This window comes from Alnus glutinosa, chromosome 12 (assembly GCF_958979055.1).
Source record: "Alnus glutinosa chromosome 12, dhAlnGlut1.1, whole genome shotgun sequence".
Classification (NCBI taxonomy): domain Eukaryota; kingdom Viridiplantae; phylum Streptophyta; class Magnoliopsida; order Fagales; family Betulaceae; genus Alnus; species Alnus glutinosa.
In genome coordinates this window covers 24,491,411-24,512,767 of record NC_084897.1, presented here as the reverse complement: position 1 = coordinate 24,512,767, position 21,357 = coordinate 24,491,411, and the positions used below count along the sequence as shown (strand labels likewise).

At 35.3% G+C, this 21,357-nt stretch overlaps 1 protein-coding gene across 1 annotated transcript; it reads left to right on the top strand.

The window, feature by feature from the left end:
* Positions 1 to 15,872: 15,872 nt before the first annotated feature.
* On the top strand, positions 15,873 to 19,735 carry LOC133851312 (metal transporter Nramp7.2-like). The gene is made up of 12 exons (XM_062287661.1): positions 15,873 to 16,028; positions 16,210 to 16,250; positions 17,113 to 17,191; positions 17,317 to 17,421; positions 17,527 to 17,636; positions 17,754 to 17,935; positions 18,202 to 18,271; positions 18,353 to 18,526; positions 18,645 to 18,749; positions 18,857 to 18,988; positions 19,090 to 19,185; positions 19,268 to 19,735. Exons 1-12 carry the CDS (start codon positions 15,926 to 15,928, stop codon positions 19,604 to 19,606), a joined length of 1,536 nt encoding a protein of 511 aa, XP_062143645.1. The 5' UTR covers positions 15,873 to 15,925; the 3' UTR covers positions 19,607 to 19,735.
* Positions 19,736 to 21,357: the final 1,622 nt, after the last annotated feature.

The following is a 21,357-nucleotide window of genomic DNA, read 5'->3' as shown; positions in this document are numbered from 1 at the left end:
AGTCATCCATTTCATATATTACAATACATAATAGTCCGTAAATGAATACTTTATGGGCAATTAAACTTTATGAATGGGCTTTTTATAAGCCATTCGGGTATAACTTTATTTATCCCAACAGATAAAAATAATACATGTGCACAAAAACTTTATAACAATAACTTTTTGTCTATATACCAATTAGGGAGAAACTAATTAAGTACAAAATGAATTAATTAGTTTCATATATTCCACATGACTTTTAAAGTTTTTTACCGGCAAACTTTTAGTCGTGGGATCCTCAATCATTAATTCAGTACTTATATGTTCAATAGACACTTCATATCTCTTAATATTCTCTAACACTTAGATATTTTATCTTAATATGCTTACTTCTGCTTATTGTTATCACATATATAATGTCTGCTATAGATTGACAAGACCTTTAAAAACATTTCTCAACCATAATGCATGTGTAAATGATTCATTGCATGCACTAAATTCTGCTTTCATAATAGACATAGCAACTATAGTTTGCTAACTGCATCTCCAGGATATATAGTTTTGAGAAAAATATAAAAAAAGCCTCTTAAATAACAGCCGATTTTAAAATAACCCCCTAAATTTTTAAGTTTGCTAAAGTGACCCATTAAGCTACCAAAGTATGTAAAAAATGCCTTCTTCTTTTATAATTATATTCTTATAATATCCTTGTTCACTTAAAAGTGTCTAATTTGACACACGATGGTAGTGAGTGGCACCTTAATGTCACTTTTTAAAGGTTAGAGGTGTAATTGCAAAATGAATGATAGTTCAGGTAACTAAAGTATATTATTCCATAATATAAACATATGATGAAGTAGACTTCTCTGTTATCTAAACAATAAGCAAAATCTGAATCTGAATAATTAACCTCCTTTAAATGGTCAATATATCTATAAGTCAAGATGTAGTCCTTGATTTTTTGCAAATATTGTAAGACTTTATTTGCAGCTCTGCAATGTTCCAAACTAGGGTTGCTTTGGTACTGACCTAGAATTATAAGAATGATAATAAAACCTAAATCCATTGAAGTTTACTACACTAAAACTTGAACCCCTTAAAGTTTATTGCATAGCCAATAAAAAATCATTTGGTTGTCCTTGGATCTAATTTCTTTAGATGTGGATTAATTATAAATCTTCACCTAAAATATATGACAACCCATATGTATAAATAATTTAAGGGGAAAATACACTTTACCCCCCTAATGTATCCACCTATTGGCAATTTGACACCCAATGTTCAATTTTTGGTAGATTACCCCCCTGACGTTAACCACTTGTCTCAATTTGAACCTTCCATCCACTTAGTTTGGCAAAAGTGACAGAAAGAGGGTCACGTTCAGCTCATATGACCACTTAAAGGCCAAAGTTCCAAAATTACCCTCACTGTTCAAAACGGTGAGTTTGGCCACATATAATTCCAAAATTCCAAAACGCACCATTTCATTTAACAGAAGCTCATTCCTGAACGTATGCAACCCGCTTCTTCGAGCTCCTCTCTCGTCCACCTCCCAGATTTCCAAACCCTCACTGAATCGTCTCGTGACTCTCGTCCCTGAATTACTCTGTCTGTTCTTTAGCCAACCTGTTCATTTCCTTCAACGACTCCACCTCATATCTGAACAAGCATGACGACGGCAGAGACGCCAACTTTGCCATCTACTCCAAATAAACACATAGTTAGCACAAAGCAAGAAATCATCGTACACAAGCCATTTGATTATTAACAATTTTCAACCTTAATTTTGAATTACCCATACACACAAAAAAAAAGAAAAAGGAGAGCAGTAAATTACCCATACCAAAAGCACCCTTTCCCAATTCTTCCTTGAACCCATCTGTAGCTTCTGCAAGCTTTTTGTAAGTAAAACAACACAAATTCATGTCCACAGCACACGGGGGGCAGAATTTGAGAAAGGAAATGGAGAGAAACTAAAAAGTGGGACAACTACCGACAGAATTGGAACATCTTGACTATACTTGGCAACCAACTTTGCTGTGGTTCCTCCACGTGTCAGCACCAACTTGGTGTATATCGTGGTTAGCGGCAAGTGTAAGCAGACGTGGAATGGGCTAAGTTTGGAAACGTGGTACTTTCAGATACTGGTGTTGGTTGCTGAGTTTGTGATCCAGGTGCCATTACATTTGGCTTCAAAATGCATGGATTGTTGAGTGAGGGACCTCTTGTGGCATAGCTAGCAACAATAGGTGCAGGCTTCATTCCTATTAAGGTTTGTTGGAATGTCATGTTCGTCGTGGGTACAAGAGCTGCTTCTATATATTTGAACAAAGTCTCTCTATCATTTGTGCCAATCAAAAGGCAACGACAAAGAATATGTTCAACACACTCTATTTCGGTTAATATAGAATTATTGAGGACAAATATAGCACCACGCACATTTGACCTTCGCATGAACTCTAGTTCAGTGGGAAGAGGAAGAGATCGACCGTGGCATATGATAGTTCCACGAGGGGCCTTCGATAGAATTACCTTGTTATAAGCCAACAACTTGTCATACACCAATGACAATGTTTCCGTTGCGACATAGCCTGGGAAGATGGTCCATCCAATAATTGTCTATAAAATCACAAGTTTGATGGATAACCCATTACCCATGCATGCTGAACATGAGGGGTAACCGAAAATATTGTTGACAGTGTTGGCCTCTGTTTTGGTTGGGTAAAACAGAGGTGAACAGAGGAATGTTAATGGCCTCCATACACGCTATAGTAGCTCTGTACCATAACAAAAATGGGTCATTGCATGCACATGCAAAATCATGTGTAAGTACGAAATCGAGTTACATGGCACGTACGAAGTACAAAAATTTCAAACGTATGTGAATTTATTTATTTATTTTCCTTCAGACAGTACCACCTTGGAGATTATTATACCTGTCGGGTTGGTAGCAACGTACAACATAAAAAAAACCAAGTTTATTTTGTTTGGTTGTGTTTCGCGCGTTATGACAACCAAATGTGGATTTTGTGCAGGCGTTGGGGTGGATCGATATGGCGGCCGCGCGACTGAGTCTCTCGTCCTCTGGTTTTGGCAACGTGAGGGAATGGAAGCTAAGTCTCTCGTTCTCAGTAAGAACAAAGCACAAAAAGCTCAAATTTTCAAACACTCAGATGCCAAAACTGACCAAACCATGAGAGCAAAGCACCAAAAAGGTGGCCAAATTCAGAGTACCCCATGAGATTGACACGGAGGTGGATGCTTTGTTCAATGAAGAGCTCGTACATCTGGCCCAGATCGGCGGCGTTGCCGTGAGAGTAAAGCAGAGTAGAGGTGGCCATGGGGTCCCCCGGCGAGTCGGCAGTTTGAGAACCTTGACGTTTTCGCAGTTTGAGAACCTTGACATTTCCTTCAACGACTCCACCCCATACCTGAACAAGCACGACGACAGCAAAGACGCCAACTTCGCCGTCGACTTGTTCAAGAAGTACAGCGGAGCCGCAACTGGCCACATCGATGGCGAGGTTGAGGCGGCCACGGATGCCTTGGTCGGTGCAGATCCGCATGTATACAGAGAGGATGCCGATGACTAAACAGACGCTGGCGAGGATGACCATGATTAAGGCCATATGTTTGTCGAAACCGATGCGGGCGAGCGGGTCGATCTTGTGACTGCGTTCCCGTTCCGTTCTGGGCGGTGGCATGCGGTGACATCTGAGAGAGAATAAGCAGCTTGGTTGGGGAGCACAGACGTTCCCAGTGAGAGACCACATTGGTATGGTGTTCTGAGAGAGAGCGAGAGAGAGAAATGGAGTTGCGAGAGAGAAATTGATTTTTAATTTAAACGGTACGTCTTGGCCAAACTCACCGTTTTGAAGAAGGGGTAATTTTGAAATTTTGGTCTTTAAGTGGTCATGTGCATTGCACGTGACCTCTATTCCGTCTCTTTGGATGGATTAAGTGAACAGAAGGTTTTAAGTGCCAAAGTTGGTTATATTAGGGGGGTCATCTACCAATTTTTAAATATTGGGCGTCAAATTGCCAATGAGTAAATACATCAGGGGATAAAGTGTACTTTCCTCATAATTTAAACTCAGTTTCCACCCATTTAATAAAAGCTATAAGGTGTCTTAAAAGACAATTTTTGATGGAACCCCATTTCATAAATACACAAGGATCTTTAAGGCTTCACTCTGGTCCCCAAATAATAACTGCATGTCTGGCCACAGCTCATCAAGAATGCGAAAGTGGCTTGAGCCTTTCAATTCGGAACGTACGTGCTTCTGGTCCCAGACTCCCATTCGCCCCTGCGGACCTTACTGCTACATTACGTAAGGTGCGCTTCATCGATCTCTTCTCTTTCCATATATATATATATATATATATATATATATATATATATATATGTCTTATTTAACTTCCCATCATATATAGATAATTACTTCGATGTCGCATTGATTCTTGTTCTACGGACTTGAACGGAACGTACATCTTTATCAACATTATTTTCTTGTTCAACGTAACAAACAGTGAAAAGTTGTCGCCTGATCTGATCGATGATATATCATTATTAATGAACTCGAAGAATATTGGATGAGCGCGCGCTCAGGCGAATTAAGAAATAAAATTCTCTATTGTCATTAATTACTCTCGTTTAGCTGTCAGTGATGAAGTTTACAAAGCTTTCACGTACAGTCTGTACAGACATGGGGTTCCTGGATGATGTCCGTGTTTAACAATTAATTGCCAACCACTTGGAATTTGTTGTGACACGTCACACATATAACCCTCTCGCGGTCTCACCGTCTGGTTCTAACCGTTTTGTCAGTTTTTTTTTTTTCCTCTACTGATTGGATGAAAATTTCCAGTTGTTTTTGGTTCTTAATTATAAATATATATATATATATATATATATATATAGTTGTGCAAAATTTCAGGGCCTTGGTGGAGCCATGCACTGTCTACAAGTGGGAGGCGAGAATGCTCTACGTGTTCTAAATAATTACTTCTCATTCAATCCGGTAATTTATTTATTTATTTACTTCTCATTCAATCCCATATATATATATTGATGGGAAAAGAAGATCACATGATCCGAACAACTACAAAAAATGTCTCTGACATGCATCAAGATAAAGTTAGGACTTTGTTTATTGGGATATTTCTTTTTTAGTCTTTATTATTGTTATTTGATTTTCATTGTCTAGTAGTTTAGTTTTAGAATTTCTTCTTGGGGACAAAGAAATTGTTAGGGGAAGGGAATGATATGATCATAATTATTTGATATTTTCTATGTCGTGTTAGAGTCCAATAAGGTGTATATCTCTGTAGATTTTATAGTCCAATAAAAGGTTAGATTCCTTCCTTATTAGATTTGTTATAGTTCTAAAAGTCAAGACCTAATTAGTCTATTATGTAAACCATAATATATTGTTTCTCTATTTAAAATGGAGCTATCAATTATAAGAAAAGTACTTTTCAAGCAGGAATCTTTGCATCATGGAGACAATGTCATTCTCAAATTAATTGCTTTAAAGGTATATGTTACAAGGCATATATATATATATATATATATAAATATATATAACACAAGTTATACAAGCTTTCTTTAACTCTATGGAATTGAAGGAATCTTCAAAGAAAAACCTAATCATATATGGTTATCCAACTCTTGAACACTCTAAACAAGACTATTTATATGTTAAATATTTTTACAATCCTGGAATCCCGATATGTTCAATGAATTCAATGGTGTTTGGAAATCCCAAATTTTAAACCAAAAAAGAAAGTTCAAACGGCATATGAGAGCATGTTTCAAAACAGCATATGAGAGCATGTTTGAGATTGGGTTAAGAAGTTTGAAAAGGTACTTTTAGTATCTAAAAACTTGTGCCAAACAAAAACCTAGTGTGCTTGTTAAAAAATTCCAAAAGTACTTCTTTGATTTTTTTTTTTTTTTTTTTTTTTTGTTTATTATTATTACTCTAAAAATGGCCAAAACAAACTTTTGAGAAAAGCTTGAAAATGTAATTTTTTCTAAAAAATTTGTTTTGGCTTTAAAAACTCTATTTCCCAATGCAATTTCAAACTTGCTCTAAATAATTTTCTTTGTCTCACTTATCTAATAGAAAAGGAACTTTTAGATTCAGAATTTCAAAAAATCAGAAGAATCTTTTTATTTGAAAATGCAAAAAACTTGAAGATCGGATAGATCTTAATTTGCAGCCATCAGAACATCAATCTTGATGAATAAATCCCAAGTTGACAGTTCTCATCAATCATATGAAGAATGATTTATTGAAGATATTGAATGGGGGGAATTGCTAATCAAGTAATTTTTCAAGCATTAATTGACAGTAGATCAATTAACGATGGTTGATTCCTTCTACAATAAGAACATTACTTTCTTATCTAGTGAGGAATCTAGGAAAATACTCCACCTTCTTGATAAAAATACTCCACCCATGTATGGTGGGACCCACATGCATCGGTCCCACCAATATATCTTAGGTTGTGAAAGTGAGTTGTACAACGACAGACACATCCTTATGCCAGCAAAAAAGCAAAAAAAGATTTGTCAATTAGCAGTAATTATAGAGATAAAGCATGTGAATCTATAGCAACAACAATAAAGGCAAGCTCTTTTAGTAAAAAAAATAAATTAATTAAAAATTAATAAAAATGAAGGTAAAAGGCTAAAAAGACAAAAAAGTAAAAAGGCTATAACTTTAGTAAAAAGCGGCTATGCTTCAAGTTTGATTAAAATTGCGTTAAAAAGTTTAAAAAGTGTTTTTAGTATATTAAAGTCAGTGTCAAGTAAAAATAAGGATATGCTTGTAATTGCGTTAAGAAGGTTAACAAGAATTTTTAGTACATAGAAAGTTGGGAAAGCATAAATGTGTGTTTGTTAAAAACCTCAAAAAAAAAAAAAAAAAAAAAAAGCTCTTTTTGACTAAAAAGCTCTATTTTCCGACACAATTCCAAACATGCCCATAGTGTATCTAGGAGGGGTAAAATGGTTAAACAAAATAAAATGACCATATTACCCCTCCTATATGCACTAACTGGCTCCTCTCCATTTCATTTGAAATGGGGAGGATCCGTTTCTCCCCTATGTGAGGGAGGCCTATCACCTTTATTTAAAAAAAAAAAAAAAATTGTTTTTTAAATTTTACTTTTATTTTTTAAACTTTTTTATTAAGATAAATTTATGATTTAATTAAATTTATTACATAGGATGTATAGTTGGCATATGATGTGCCAAACATGAGTCACGTGTCATTCTAACATAGCACATCGTTAATTAACTAGACGGTGAATTGGCGGAATAACCTATTTAAAACTGGGGTAAAACGTAATAACCTAATTATAGAAATTAAAAACCTAATGGCTAAATTGAAATTTCATGAAAACTTAGTGGCTAAATTTATTTATTTTTCTCCTTATTTTAATATTGTGTTGCATGTATTTTAAAGGTAGACCATGGTTAATTCACATTGATGTAAATTTTGTTTTCAAATTGAAATGTACGTTAGAATTAATATTGATTAGATAATTAGCTAGTAAAGTATTATTTCTTTTTAGTCAAGAGTTTGGGCCTATATACCTACTTTACGTGGATAACGTCTCACCCTCAAGTATTTGCTTCGGTGAGCTTGTTGTAGATCAGATTCAATAAAAAGTTTGGACGGGCCGGGTAGCCCAACCTTCATTAAGCAAGCCTAGCCCGATTAACTTTCAGGCAAAATAGATAATCAACATCGCCATTAATCATTATCAGATCAAAGCAGTGATTATTCAATTTATTCCGGTCCAATTAATGACAGTTAAACATAATGCACCAAAAATAACATGCAAAGACAATGTGGTTTACTACAAGGTCAGGTTAATGGAATAAAACGAATAACAATCGTCTTAGCAACTATAAAAGGCCATATTCATATTTTATATAATTGCATAATAAAAAACTGAAAAACAAAATGTTTTTTATAAGGTGCGTTATAACGTCGATATCCTTAAAAAATTATTTGTCTCCACCAGAATGGTATATATGCAGAGGGTTACAAGAGTGAGCGAGAGTGAGAGAGAGGGAAGTGGAATAAAATTGAATAAAAAATTATTGAGAAATGATATTTAATTAAAGTAGAGAATTAATGAAATAAATAGTCTGCTTAAGTTTGTATTGAAAAAAAGAGTAGGCGGTCAAAACAGAAAAGTAAACTTTTTGAGTAGTTAAAATAGCTATGATTGCTGGAGATACTCTAAGTTTTTTTGCATTATTCTAGTAGTTGTATACCGTTCCTTGAATGATGGGAACGGTGGGCCGAACCTTAAAAATTCCTTGCAAGTTCCAGATGAGCCAATCACAAGGTCAAGAGCTAAGAAGATCAAGGAAGCAATGCAAAAATTTGTGCAAATTTGGGCCGAGTTTGCAAATTTATCAAGCAAGACCCTCAACATTCAAGTTGGGCTTGAAAGAAGAAGAACCAACTTTAATCCATGTGGTTTAGTGGACTCTTTATTTCAGTAAGTATAAGCTTGTGGGCCTATCTTTTTGTTTCTATGGTTGTAGGCATTTGGGCTTTTTTAATTCATTAACTTGACTTCTTTTATTAGCTATAAGCTTTTAGTTTAGGTTGTTTTAGGCCTGAAGATGTTCAGCCCATATCTTTTAATTTATGAAGGCCTTAGTAGACCCTAGGATTTCTTGGAGGTGTTTAAAAAGAGTTGTAGCCACACTTTGAAAAAAAGTTGAATTTGGATGAAGCTTTTTCTTCATAGAAAACTTTTCAGTTTTCTCTACTAGTTCTTGATTGAACCATGAACTTATCAAAGGCAAACATTTTGTGGCGTTCGCACCAAATCTAGGTTCTTGGACAAGATTTCAACGGGTCTAGATCGATCTTCTTGATTTGATTCTATGTTCTTTGAACGGGATTTCAACGGGTCTAGATTCTCTTGACTTGATTCTTGGCTTTCTTGGGTAAGTTTCGATTTGATTGTGGGTTCAAAAGGGAGTTCGATCCCACGGGTTCACATCAGTTGGTATCAGAACTCAGGCTCTAAATCAGGTCTTATTTATCCTTCTTTCTTTTTTTTTTTTTTTTTTTTTTTTTAGTTCTTACATTTGGAGCTATGATTCCTTCTTCATTCTTATTAATTTCGTGTGTTAGAATTCAGATCTGTGATTTTCACAATTGATTACTCGTGTACTTGATTCAAGAATTCAGATCTGTGAATTCTTTAATTAATTACACAAATCTTTGCTTTAATTTTCCAGATCTGTATTTTTTTCCCCATAATTGAATTCCATTGATTATGGAAATCTTTGCTTTAATTTTTCAGATTTTTAATTTTCAGATTTGAATTCCATTCTTAATTGATTTGCGAATCTTTGCTTTAATTTTCATATCTATAATTTCAAGATTTTGATTTTCTTTTCCATATTGCAATTTTCATATTTGAATCATATGTCGTTTTCAATTGTCATTTTGTCTATTTCCATGTCTTTGTTGAAATTTTCATTTCAAGATTTGGATTTCTTTTCCATATCTGCAATTTCTATATTTGAATCACATGTCATTTTCAATTGTCATTTTGTCTATTTCCATGTCCTTGTTGAAATCTGATCAATCTTTTCATAAATTACAATTATTGCTATTGATCGAAAATAAAAAAGAAAAAAAGAAGGCAGCGTATTCAATTATTGTTGCTGAATAGTTGGGGGAAAAAAACGAAATTTTTTTTTTTTTTAAAAAAAAAAAAAAAAAAAAAAGTTCAGAAATTGTTATTTGATCTATATCATCTTTAGTATCTTGTTTTGTAATTGCTATTTTCCTTGTACAAATTCCTTGAGATCCGTGTTTTTTTTTTTTTCTTTTTTCTTGAATCTATTTTTGGTTGAAATAATTCAAGGTTGTGTCTTGATTAGTTCAACTAGTTTTTAAAGAACTTGAAAGAGAATATAGGTGAGGTAAAAGGCAAGAGTGTGTATTGAAAAATGTCAAAAGAGTGAAAACACGAGTAGAGTGACAATATTTGAGTGTAAACACGTAAGAGAGTGTGTGAGGTTTTGCCACTAACATTCTTGTTTTTGCAGCGCATTAAAAATGTCTCATAAGCGTGACTCAAAATCCAAGGGGAACGCAGATAAATCATTAGTTGTGTTACAGGCCATGCAACAACAGTTTGAACGGTTTAATTTGGTGTTGGGGGAAGTGAAGGATAGGATAGAACAACGAGAAGTATTGATTAGAAATCTGCAAGGTGAACACGATAGGAGGAGACGTGCGCCTAGCGTTGCAAATGAGTATGAGAACGAAGGAAATGATGATGATGAGGAAGACACAGCATCTGAAGTTGGAATAGGTGGAGTGAGCATATCTAGAGGAGTTAGGCATGAAAGAGGACTTAGGAGATATCCAAGGAGTCAAAATGGGGTAGATAGGAACCTTGGGAGCATCAAATTTAAAATACCATATTTCCAAGGTAGGGATGACCTGAAGCTAGCATATTTTGAGTGAGAGAAGAAAATAAAATTGACTTTTGCTTGTCACAATTATTCAGAGGAGAAGAAAATGAAGCTGACAGTAATTGAGTTCACTGATTATGCAATTACTTGGTGTGATCAATTAGTGACCAATAGGAAGAGAAATCATGAGAGACCTAAGGGCTTGTTTGGTAAGTGATTGGGTTGTAGAATATTTGTGTGTTGTGTAGTAAAAAGTGATTGATGTGATATAAAATTTGGGAATGTTTTATAGAAAAGTGAAAAAGTTTTGTTTTGTAGTGAATTATTTTATTTGAATAATAATAAAAAATGATTGATGTGATATAAAAAGTGTAAAAAAGTTAGAATGTTTTTGATTTGATATTTTTGAAAGAAGTAAAAAAAAATAAGGGGGGGAATGACAATGGGTTGCCAAACTAGCCCTAGAAACTTGGGGTGAATTGAAAGCTCTCATGCGGTGGAAATTTGTTCCTAGCCACTACTATAGAGCCTATACCACAAATTACAAAACATTACACAAGAGTCTAGGAGTGTAGAGGATTACCATAAGGAGATGGAGGTGGCTATGATTTGGGCTAATGTAAAAGAGGATCGGGTGGCCATAATGACCAGATTTTTAAGTGGTTTGAATAGGGACATAGCCAATGTAGTTGAGTTGCATCATTATGTGGAGGTAGAAGACATGGTGCATATGGCTATGAAGGTGGAGAGACAGTTACAGAGAAATGGGACAGCAAGGTATACTTCAGTTTCTAGCACTCCTTGGAAACCAAAGTGGGATAGAAATGATCGAACTGCAATAAAGGATGGACAAGCAATCAAGCTTGCTCCTTTAACCACAAAACAGGTCTATGAGGACTAACTTAAGCTGAAAAGTGAAATTGAGCAAAAACCGAAAGGCTGAGTCCGAGACACAAGAAAGAAAAATGAGAGAAAAGAAAAATGAGGGTGAGTCCAAAATCTCAAGAAAAAGAGAGAGTGAAAAATAAAATAGAGAGGCGGCTGAGATTAAAGAAAAGAGAATGGAGCCACAAGAGAAAAAACAAAGAGAACCTGTAGAGAGAAAAGGAAAGACAAATATGAGTTTTTATGCACATGAGAGTGAGGTTAAGAGGGCCTTCTTAGAAGATTAGCCTGTGAGTTTTATTGTTTACAAAGAATCTTCTCTTAATCTTGATGAAACTAACCAATCTCTTCCTAGTTTGGCTGTTTCTTTGTTGCAGGAGTCCGATGATATATTTTTGGAGAATATGCTGAGTGGGTTGCCACCCATTAGAGGTATTGAGCATCAAATTGATTTCGTACCTGGAGTCGTTATTCCAAACCGATCAACCTATAGGAGTAATCCGGAGGAGACCAAGGAGCTTCAAAGACAAGTTGGAGATTTGATGAGCAAGGAGTACGTGAGAGAGAACATGAGCCCATGTGTAGTACCAGTGCTACTAGTGTCACAGAAGTATGGGACTTGGAGGATGTGCGTTGATTGCAGAGCGGTCAACAATATTACAGTAATGTATCGTCATCCCATTCCTAAATTATATGATATTCTTGATGAATTGCATGGCTCATATATTTTCAGTAAAATAGATCTTAAAAATGGATACCATCACATTAGAATGAAAAAGGAAGATAAATGGGAAATTGCTTTTAAGACTAAATATGGGCTTTATGAATTGTTGATTATGCCATTTGGACTTACAAATGCACCTAGTATTTTCATGAGATTAATGAACAATGTATTACGTGCATTCATAGGCAAATTTGTAGTCGTATACTTTGGTGATATCGTCGTGTACAACAAGAACTTAGATGAACATATTGAACATTTGAGATGTGTATTCGATGTGTTGAGATATGAAAAGTTGTATGCTAATTATAAAAAATGTACATTTTGTATGGAAAATGTTGTTTTTCTTGGTTATGTTGTTGGTACAAAAGGTATTGAGGTGGATGAAGAGAAAGTCAAGCCTATCCAGGAGTGGCCAACGCCTAAAGGCATCACTGAGGATAGGCGGCCTATAGCCTTCTTTAGTGAAAAGCCAAGTGGGGCGACCCTGAATTATCCCACTTATGACAAAGTACTTTATGCTCTTATTCACGCTTTAGAGATGTTGTCGCACTACCTTTGGCCTAAGGAGTTTGTGATTCACACCGATCATAAATCATTGAAGCATCTCAAGGGTCAAGGAGTAGTTTGGATGGACATAGGAAGGCCGCGCAAAAGATTGAAAAGTTTGCTTCTCAAGCCAATAAAGGGCGAAGGCGTTTCATCTTTGAACTAGGAGATTGGGTTTGAGTTCACATGCGCAAAGAAAGATTTCCAGCCCATAGAATGACTAAATTGCATCCTCAAGGAGATGAACATTTCCAAATCCTTGAGAAAATTAATGATAATGCTTATAAAGTGGATTTTCTAGGTAAGTATAATGTCTCTGCTACTTCTAATATTTCTGATATTTCTCCCTTTGATGCAGGTGACGATTCGAGGATGAATCTTTTTGAAGAGAGGGGGAATGATGGGAATGGTGGGCCGAATCTTAAAGATTCCTTACAAGTTCCAGATGGGTCAATCACAAGGTCAAGAGCTAAGAAGATCAATGAAGTAATGCAAGGATTTGTACAATCCATTTGGGCCGAGTTTGCAAATTTATCAAGTAAGACCCCAACATTCAAGTTGGGCTTGAAAGAAGAAGAACCAACTTTAAGCCATATGGTTTAATGGACTCTTTATTTCATTAAATATAGGCTTGTGGGCCTATTTTTAATTATGTTTATATGGTCGTAGGCATTTGGGCATTTTTAATTCATTAAGTGGACTTCTTTTATTAGCTATATGCTTTTAGTTTAGGTTGTTTTGGGCCTGAAGATGTTCAGCCCATGTCTTTTAATTTATGAAGGCCTTAGTAGGCCCTAGGGTTTCTTAGAAGTGTTTAAAAAGACTTGTAGCCACACTTTGAAAAAAAGTTGAATTTGAATGAAGGTTTTTCTTCATAGAAAACTTTTCAGTTTTCTCTACTACCTATTGATTGAACTATGAACTTATCAAAGGCAAACCATTTGTAGCGTTCGCACCAAGTCTAGGTTCTTGGATAAGATTTCAACGGGTCTAGATCGATCTTCTTGATTTGATTCTAGGTTTTGGGAACGGGATTTCAACGGGTCTAGATTCTCTTGACTTGATTCTTGGTTTTCTTGGGTAGGTTTCAATTTAATTGTGGGTTCAAAAGGGAGTTCGATCCCACCGGTTCACATCAACGAGCCACCCCCAAGCCAAATGGGGGTGGCTCGAGCCAAATTGGGGTGGTTTCGGCCACCCCCAAAAATGGCCTTGGGGCCACCCCCTTGGCCAAAATGGTGGCCTAAAGCCACCCCTACATTTTTTTTTTTAAAATAAAAAATACGACATGTGCAGCCACGTGTCGCTAATGTAAAAATTCGTCAGTTTTGGACGGAAAAATTAACGGAGGTACTATTTTCGTCTTTTTCCATAGTACATATACCACCTATAAAAAAATGAAAACTGAGGGTGCAAAAAATAAAATTTTTAAACCACAGGAGGCAAAAAGGTATTTAAACTTAAAATAAAAATGAAAGCAGCCAATTCATCAAGAAGTTGGGACACTTTTATCTTTTCCCTTCATGGTATAGCCGGATTTGTTGGTCCGGTTACACTCTCTCTCTCTCTCTCTCTCTCTCTCTCTCTCTCTCTCTCTCTCTCTCTCTCTCACAACTTGCTGACAACAATGGTGAAACCCATTTGGAAGCTCTCTCTCTCTTCTCTCTCTCTCTCTCTCAACTTGCAGACAACAAATTGAGTTGCCATCAACAAATTATTTCATCATCTTCATCATTCTCACTTGTTTCACTCCAAAGCTTATGCAAACCTAGATTTGGAAGCTCTAATGGCTTTCAAAGCCACCTCAGACACAACCAAGAACTCCAAATCCAATCCATGCGATTGGTCCGACCTCTCTAACCTCACGACTCTCAATCTTCTCTTCTTTTTTGGCAACAAGTTCTCCAGCTAGTAACCTCACAAGAGCAAGAGACCTGAGGGATAAGTTTTAAAGGAAGAGGCTATATATGTTGTATAGTTGGCATACGAGAGTTTTTTTTTTTTTTTTTTTTCCACCATAGCAGCATAAGACTTAGAAGAAGAATGACCTAATGGTCAGATGAAGATCCTCCATTAAAAAAGGATTTGGCAGCCGTCAAAGTGGTTGGATTTTTTATTTATTTTTTGTTTCAAAGAAAAAATAACGTGGTGTTTTCTTGTCTATTTCATGTCTGTTGGTGGTTTTTAGATGATATGCCGGCTTTTTATTGGAAGAGAAGATTGAAGGTATATGTTCTGTTCTCTTTGAAATTCACATTTTTTTTTTTTTAAAGAAGCAAAAATAAAGTGGTGGAACGGGAGAATGGTTACCAAATAGAGCGTGACAACGACAATTATAGTTCAAATAATAATTGATCATTTGATCAGAGCAGATGCACGTTAATAAGCAATAAGTTGCATGCATGGTCACCCTCCCAGTAGCACATGGCTGCACTGCAAGATCGATGTGACTCGATCTGGACAATATTGATTGCATGTCTGGCAGCTCATATCGATGGGACGTCCCATCTACCCCGCGGACATGACTATACGGTACTACATTACGTACGTAAATGTGCGTTTCATGATTTCAACAAAGGAAAATGAGTGAAAAACTCCCGATGCACCACAGGGCTCCACCCTCCCTCATGTGTTTTGTTTTGTGGAAATGCGCATTTTGTGCACAGGAAGTACAACAACCACTCCCCACCCCCAATGTCTTCAACAAATCTTAATTCTCTCTTTTAGGGCCGTGGTGGAGCAATGCAGTGGCGCCTGATCAGGGGACAGATTAGTACTACTAATTCCTTATCCACAATTTGTTTCTCTAATGTCATTCAAGTAATTAAAATAACCATTTAATTTACTTTGTACCGATCGAATATTTTCTACGACAGTTAATTTTAAGGATAAATGTATTGCAAAACATTAGTCAACTTCACTTTTTAAAAATATGGTTTAAGTTTTTCCTGAATTTAAAAATAATTTTTCTGTAAGTTTTTAAATCCGCAAAAAACTTCGGTACGAAAATTTTATTTTTAAAAAGTGAGAATCATTTCAAATCGCATGTTGAACTTAATTTTAAAGATAAATATATAAAATTACATTTACAACGAATATATATTAATATTAGTACTACACTACAGAAGAAAATAACGAGACCTAACTACACCCAATTAATTTATGTACTATATATGGTCCCCTTCTTGGCTGCATGTGCTGAATTATTGTACCCTATACTATACGTGCTGATCTCGATCCCTTAAGTATTTGTCTTTCTAGAAAGGATAGCTAGAGATATATAACTATACGTAGATCGAAGACAGCAAGATTGAAACATGGCTCTAGTTCATGTACAAGAAACCCCTAGATGGAAGAAATTTTTTGCTTTTGTAGGACCTGGTTTTCTCGTTTCTGTTGCCTATCTTGATCCTGGAAACTGTAAGCTATATATATTTCATCCTCCGATCCCTCTCTGTGATTACTTTTCTTCCTTGTGAAACAAAAAAAAAAAAGACGTACGTTCGATCGGTTGTGTTTATGTCTTAGCTTCGTGCTTAATTAATTTGTTTGTTTGTTTTTTTCTAATATTCCTGCTTTATTGTTTATTCCGTAAATGAAGTGCAGACAGATTTACAAGCTGGTGCGGACCATAAATACGAGGTCTTTTGCTGACTGTTTGTAATCTCTTTTGTTGAATGAAAATTTCTACTTATTCATTGGAAAAAAAATCAAAAATACATTTTACTCTTCTAAAAGTTGAACCACTTTGTAACTTTTGTCTATGTTTAAAAAGTAGCAATGTATTCTAACAAAGTTATGAAAATTTTTAATGAAAGCCCATTCTGCATATATTTTTTTACAGAAAATGGCTCACGTGCAAATTTTTTATACCTTTCAAAATTGTCTCATATACATGTGTTAATTTTTAAAATGCCCTTATTTTGAAAAAAAAAAAACAAAAAAAGGGGGTGGCCATATCCGTAACTTTGCAAAAAATTATTTTAAAAATTTAAAATAAATGCAATAAAGTAATCTTTTTTAAAAATATATATATATAAAAAGAGTTGAAGATCGAGGTGATTAGCCGCTCCTTAATGATTTTGGCCACCCATGGCCTAATCAGTTTTTGGTGGCCAAACCGCCTCATCAACCTTAAAGGCATGGTAACTTCTGCCCCTTAAGGGCCAACCATTCTAATTCTTTTTAGGTTATTGAATTTTTCTTTTTTATATATTTTCGTTTTTTTTATAAGAATTAGATGATAATTTGGGTATTTTAAGTTAAAAAAATTATCATGTGCGTCACTGTGTACAAATATATATTTTTTTTTCTATCCATTTTAATGCCAAAATGTAATGGATTGCATGTATAACTTACAATGAAATAATAGCTTGAAAGATCGAGTAAATGCGAAGTTTGGAGGGAATAATTTTCTCTTTAATTTTGTTTTGGATATATACTTCTCTTCTTCTTCTTATGGATTTTAGTGCACTTATTTAGTTATTATATATTATATAAGCAGTTGCTATGGATCGTGCTAGTTGGGCTGACCTTTGCTTTGATAATCCAGTCTCTTTCTGCAAATTTAGGGGTGGCTACAGGTTTTCCCCTGTGCTCTACTCAAAGACGTGCATGTTTATTTCAAACAATTCCATGCAAAATAAAAATAAAAATGATATATATTAGTTGTATACTAATACTTACTTTTTATTATATTTGCTTACAGGAAAGCATCTTGCTGAGCATTGCAAGGCAGAGTACCCAACTCCAGTGAATTACTGCCTGTGGATACTTGCTGAGGTTGCCGTGATAGCTTGCGATCTCCCAGAAGGTATATATTGACAGTCTTTAAGTTCTGCATGATGGTAACAACAATGCAGCAAAAATAACATAATTAATTATATAGACGTTGTTGTGATTTATTTTACTTTTACAGTGATAGGAACAGCATTTGCTCTCAACATACTCCTTAAAATACCCATGTGGAGTGGGGTCCTGCTGGCTGGATTGAATACTCTTCTCCTCCTTGGACTGCAACGATATGGTGTTAGTTGCTGCGACTACTGATCGCTCACATATTTAGCTCAAAAGTCTCTCGTTTCCTTTCTTTCTGGCCTCATTTTGTACTGTTCTAAGGGATATGTGTTTTATGTTTGTAATTAGATAAGGAAGCTGGAAGTTGTCATTGGTATGCTAGTAATGATAGTGGGTGGTTGCTTCTTGGCTGTACTGATACACGCCAGACCTAGTCCAAAGGAGATCCTGACCGGAATGTTTGTTCCCAAGTTGAAGCGGAAAGGGGCCACCTCAGATGCCATAGCTCTTTTAGGAGCTCTCATCATGCCGTAAATGCAGACACCATATTGCTAGTTTTCTAACTTTAAATAATTTGGGGAAGCTTAATGATTTGCATCCACCCAAGTATTTACACTAAGCATGTGTTCTTCCTGTATGTTTCTTCTCTTTTTTTTTTTTAAAAAAAAATATATTTTCTGACGTGATATAAAAGTAAAAAGAATATTGACCGTTTTGTGCTTTTAAGTGGTGTTGCACCATAAAAAATAACTAGTCTTAGGTTGTCAGCCATTGTTCTTATATAATCCAACTGCAGGCACAATCTTTTTCTTCATTCAGCATTGGTCTTATCAAGAAAAATCCCTCGCACATATGATGGCATCAGGGTAAGTGGCTGAAACTTTCAATTATTTCCTTCAACTATTTAAAAAATCTATTAAACTAAGCACCTCTCTCTCTCTGATCAGCGTGCAAGCAAGCACTTTTTGATAGAAAGCGGGCTAGCGTTGTTTCTAACGTTCCTCATCAATGTGGCAATCGTATCTGTTACTGGTAGCATGTGCTCCGATCCAAATATCTCTTTAGAAAACAGGGCTCATTGCAAGGATATCACTCTGAATTCTGCCGCTTTCTTGTTTAAGGTCTTAGTATCTATTTTTCCTTTTACATTATCGTACATTTCTTTTGCTTCCAACTAGAACATGAGAAAGGGGTTCCTGATGGTTTTATTATGATCAACTTACTATTGTGTTGTATTAGAATGCCCTTGGCAACTGGAGTTCGAAGTTATATGCCATATCCTTGCTTGCTTCTGGTCAGAGTTCAACTGTTGCAGGAACCTATGCTGGCCAGTACATTATGCAGGTGCTTGCTGATACGTACATGAATCGCTTTCCCTCAGAGACACAAATATTTAAGCTATATAGCTTAATGGAGAGAGACTAATGAAGCATTAAGCATGCTGTTTTCAGGGTTTCTTAGATTTGAAGATGAAGCTCTGGTTGAGAAACTTACTGACTAGGTGCATAGCCATCGCTCCAAGTTTAGTGGCATGCATCGTAGGCGGATCTCGGGGAGCTGCAAAACTTATCATTGTTGCTTCTGTAATTCCATCCAAACCAAGCAACGTTAACTTTATTTCTAGTTTTTAATCCATCACTACTTCCTAAACTCATCTATATATGGCACTTTTTTATATGTTCAGATGATCTTATCATTCGAGCTGCCGTTCGCATTGGTTCCTCTCCTCAGGTTCACCAGCAGTCAAGCCAAGATGGGTCACCACAAGAACCCAATAGTAGTAAGATTTTGCAATTCTTAGAAAACTTTTTGGTAATTACATGGTGCATGACATTTTCCTTTGGTGCTTCCGCCACATGTAGATAAATCTTGTCTCATGGCTACTGTGCTGTTGCTTGATTGGGATCAACCTATATTTCTCGAGTACAACTTTGATCGGATGGATAATGATGAGTAACCAGATGCCGAAGATCGGATCGATCCTCACAGGAGTACTAGCTTTTATAACAATGTTGCTTTACGTATCCTTGTTGACATACTTGACATTGAAAAGAGAGAAATCTGCTGCAAGCAGCCCCACTGACTTGGCGATGGAAAGTATTAACAGAACCAGTGGCTCCAGGGACGAGAGGGGTTCAGATTTGAGAAGCAACATCCAGAGAACCAATGAGTTTGAGTCGGATCACATTATCCGTGCATAAAAACTTTTCCGATTCTTTAGCCTAAAATCTACATATAAGAAATCCTAGTTTACAAGGCTTTCTGAATAAATTCCTTACATTCTCTCGTTTTGCCCTTGTGACACATAAATAAATTCCTTATGGTGTTGAGATCTTTAATTAATTACCATAATTTTATTTATTCCAACTATATCTTCATGGAATATTGCTCTCTTTCATATAAAAAATTATACTCATGAATTATGGCAGTGAAACCATTACATAATTAGTTATCCATTTCATATATTACAATACATAATAGTCCTTAAATGAATACTTTATGGACAATTAAACTTTATGAATGGGCTTCTTATAAGCCATTCGGGTATAACATTATTTATCCCAACAGATAAAATAATACATGTGCACAAAAACTTTATAACAATAACTTTTTGTCTATATACCAATTAGAGAGAAAATAAGCACAAAATGAATTAATTTTTTTTTTTTTTTTTAACATGTCCACACAAGAGGGGGATGGAGGATTCGAACTAGTGACCTCCACTTCATGAGGCGTAGTCCCCAATCGATTGAGCTACCCCTTGGGGACACAAAATGAATTAGTTAGTCTCATATATTCCACATGACTTTCAAAGTTTTTTACTAGTAAACTTTTTGTCGTGGGATCCTCAATCATTAATTAATTCAATACTTATATGTTCAATAGACACTTCATGTCTCTTAAAATTCTCTAACACCGAGATATTTTATCTCAATATGCTTACTTCTGCTTATTGTTATCACATATATAATGTCTGCTATAGATCGACAAGCTTGAGACCTTTCAAAACATTTCTCAACCATAATGCATGTGTAAATGATTCATAGTATGCACTAAATTCTGCTTTCATAATAGACACAGCAACTATAGTTTGCTAACTGCATCTCCAGGATATATAGTCTTGAGAAAAATATAAAAAAGCTTCCTAAATAACAGCCAATTTAAAATAGCTCCTAGCTGAATTTTCAAGTTTGCTAAAATGACCCATCAAGCTACCAAAGTATGTAAAAAATACCTCTTTTTTTTTTTTTAATTATATTCTCATAATACCCTTGTTCGCTTAAAAGTGTCTAATTTGACACACGATGGTAGTGTGTGGGGTCTTAATGTCACTTTTTAAAGGTTAGAGATGTAATTGCAAAATGAATGATAGTTCGGGTACGTAGCTAAAGTATATTATTCCATAATATAAACATATGATGAAGTAGACTTCTCTGTTATCTAAACAATAAGCAAAATCTCATGAATTTGTATAATTAACCTCCTTTAAATGGTCAATGTATCTATAAGTCAAGATCGATGTAGTCCTTGATTTTTTGTAAATACTGTAAGACTTTATTTGCAGCTCTCTAATGTTTCAAACTAGGGTTGCTTTGGTACTGATCCAAAATTATAAGAAGAATAATAAAACCTAAATCCGTTGAAGTTTACTGCACTAAAACTTGAACCCCTTAAAGTTTATTGCATGCATAGCCAATAAAAAAACATTTGGTTGCTCTTGGATCTAATTTCTTTAGATGTGGATTAATTATAAATCTTCACCTAAAATACATGACAATCCATATGTATGATTAATTTAAACTTGCTTTCCACCCATTTAATAAAAGCTATAAGTTGTCTTAAAAGACAATCTTTAATGAATTTCGATCTGTTTAATGAATTTTTAATAATTGCATGTCGATCTGGCCACAACTCATCAAGAATGCGAAAGTGGCCGGAGCCTTTCAATTTG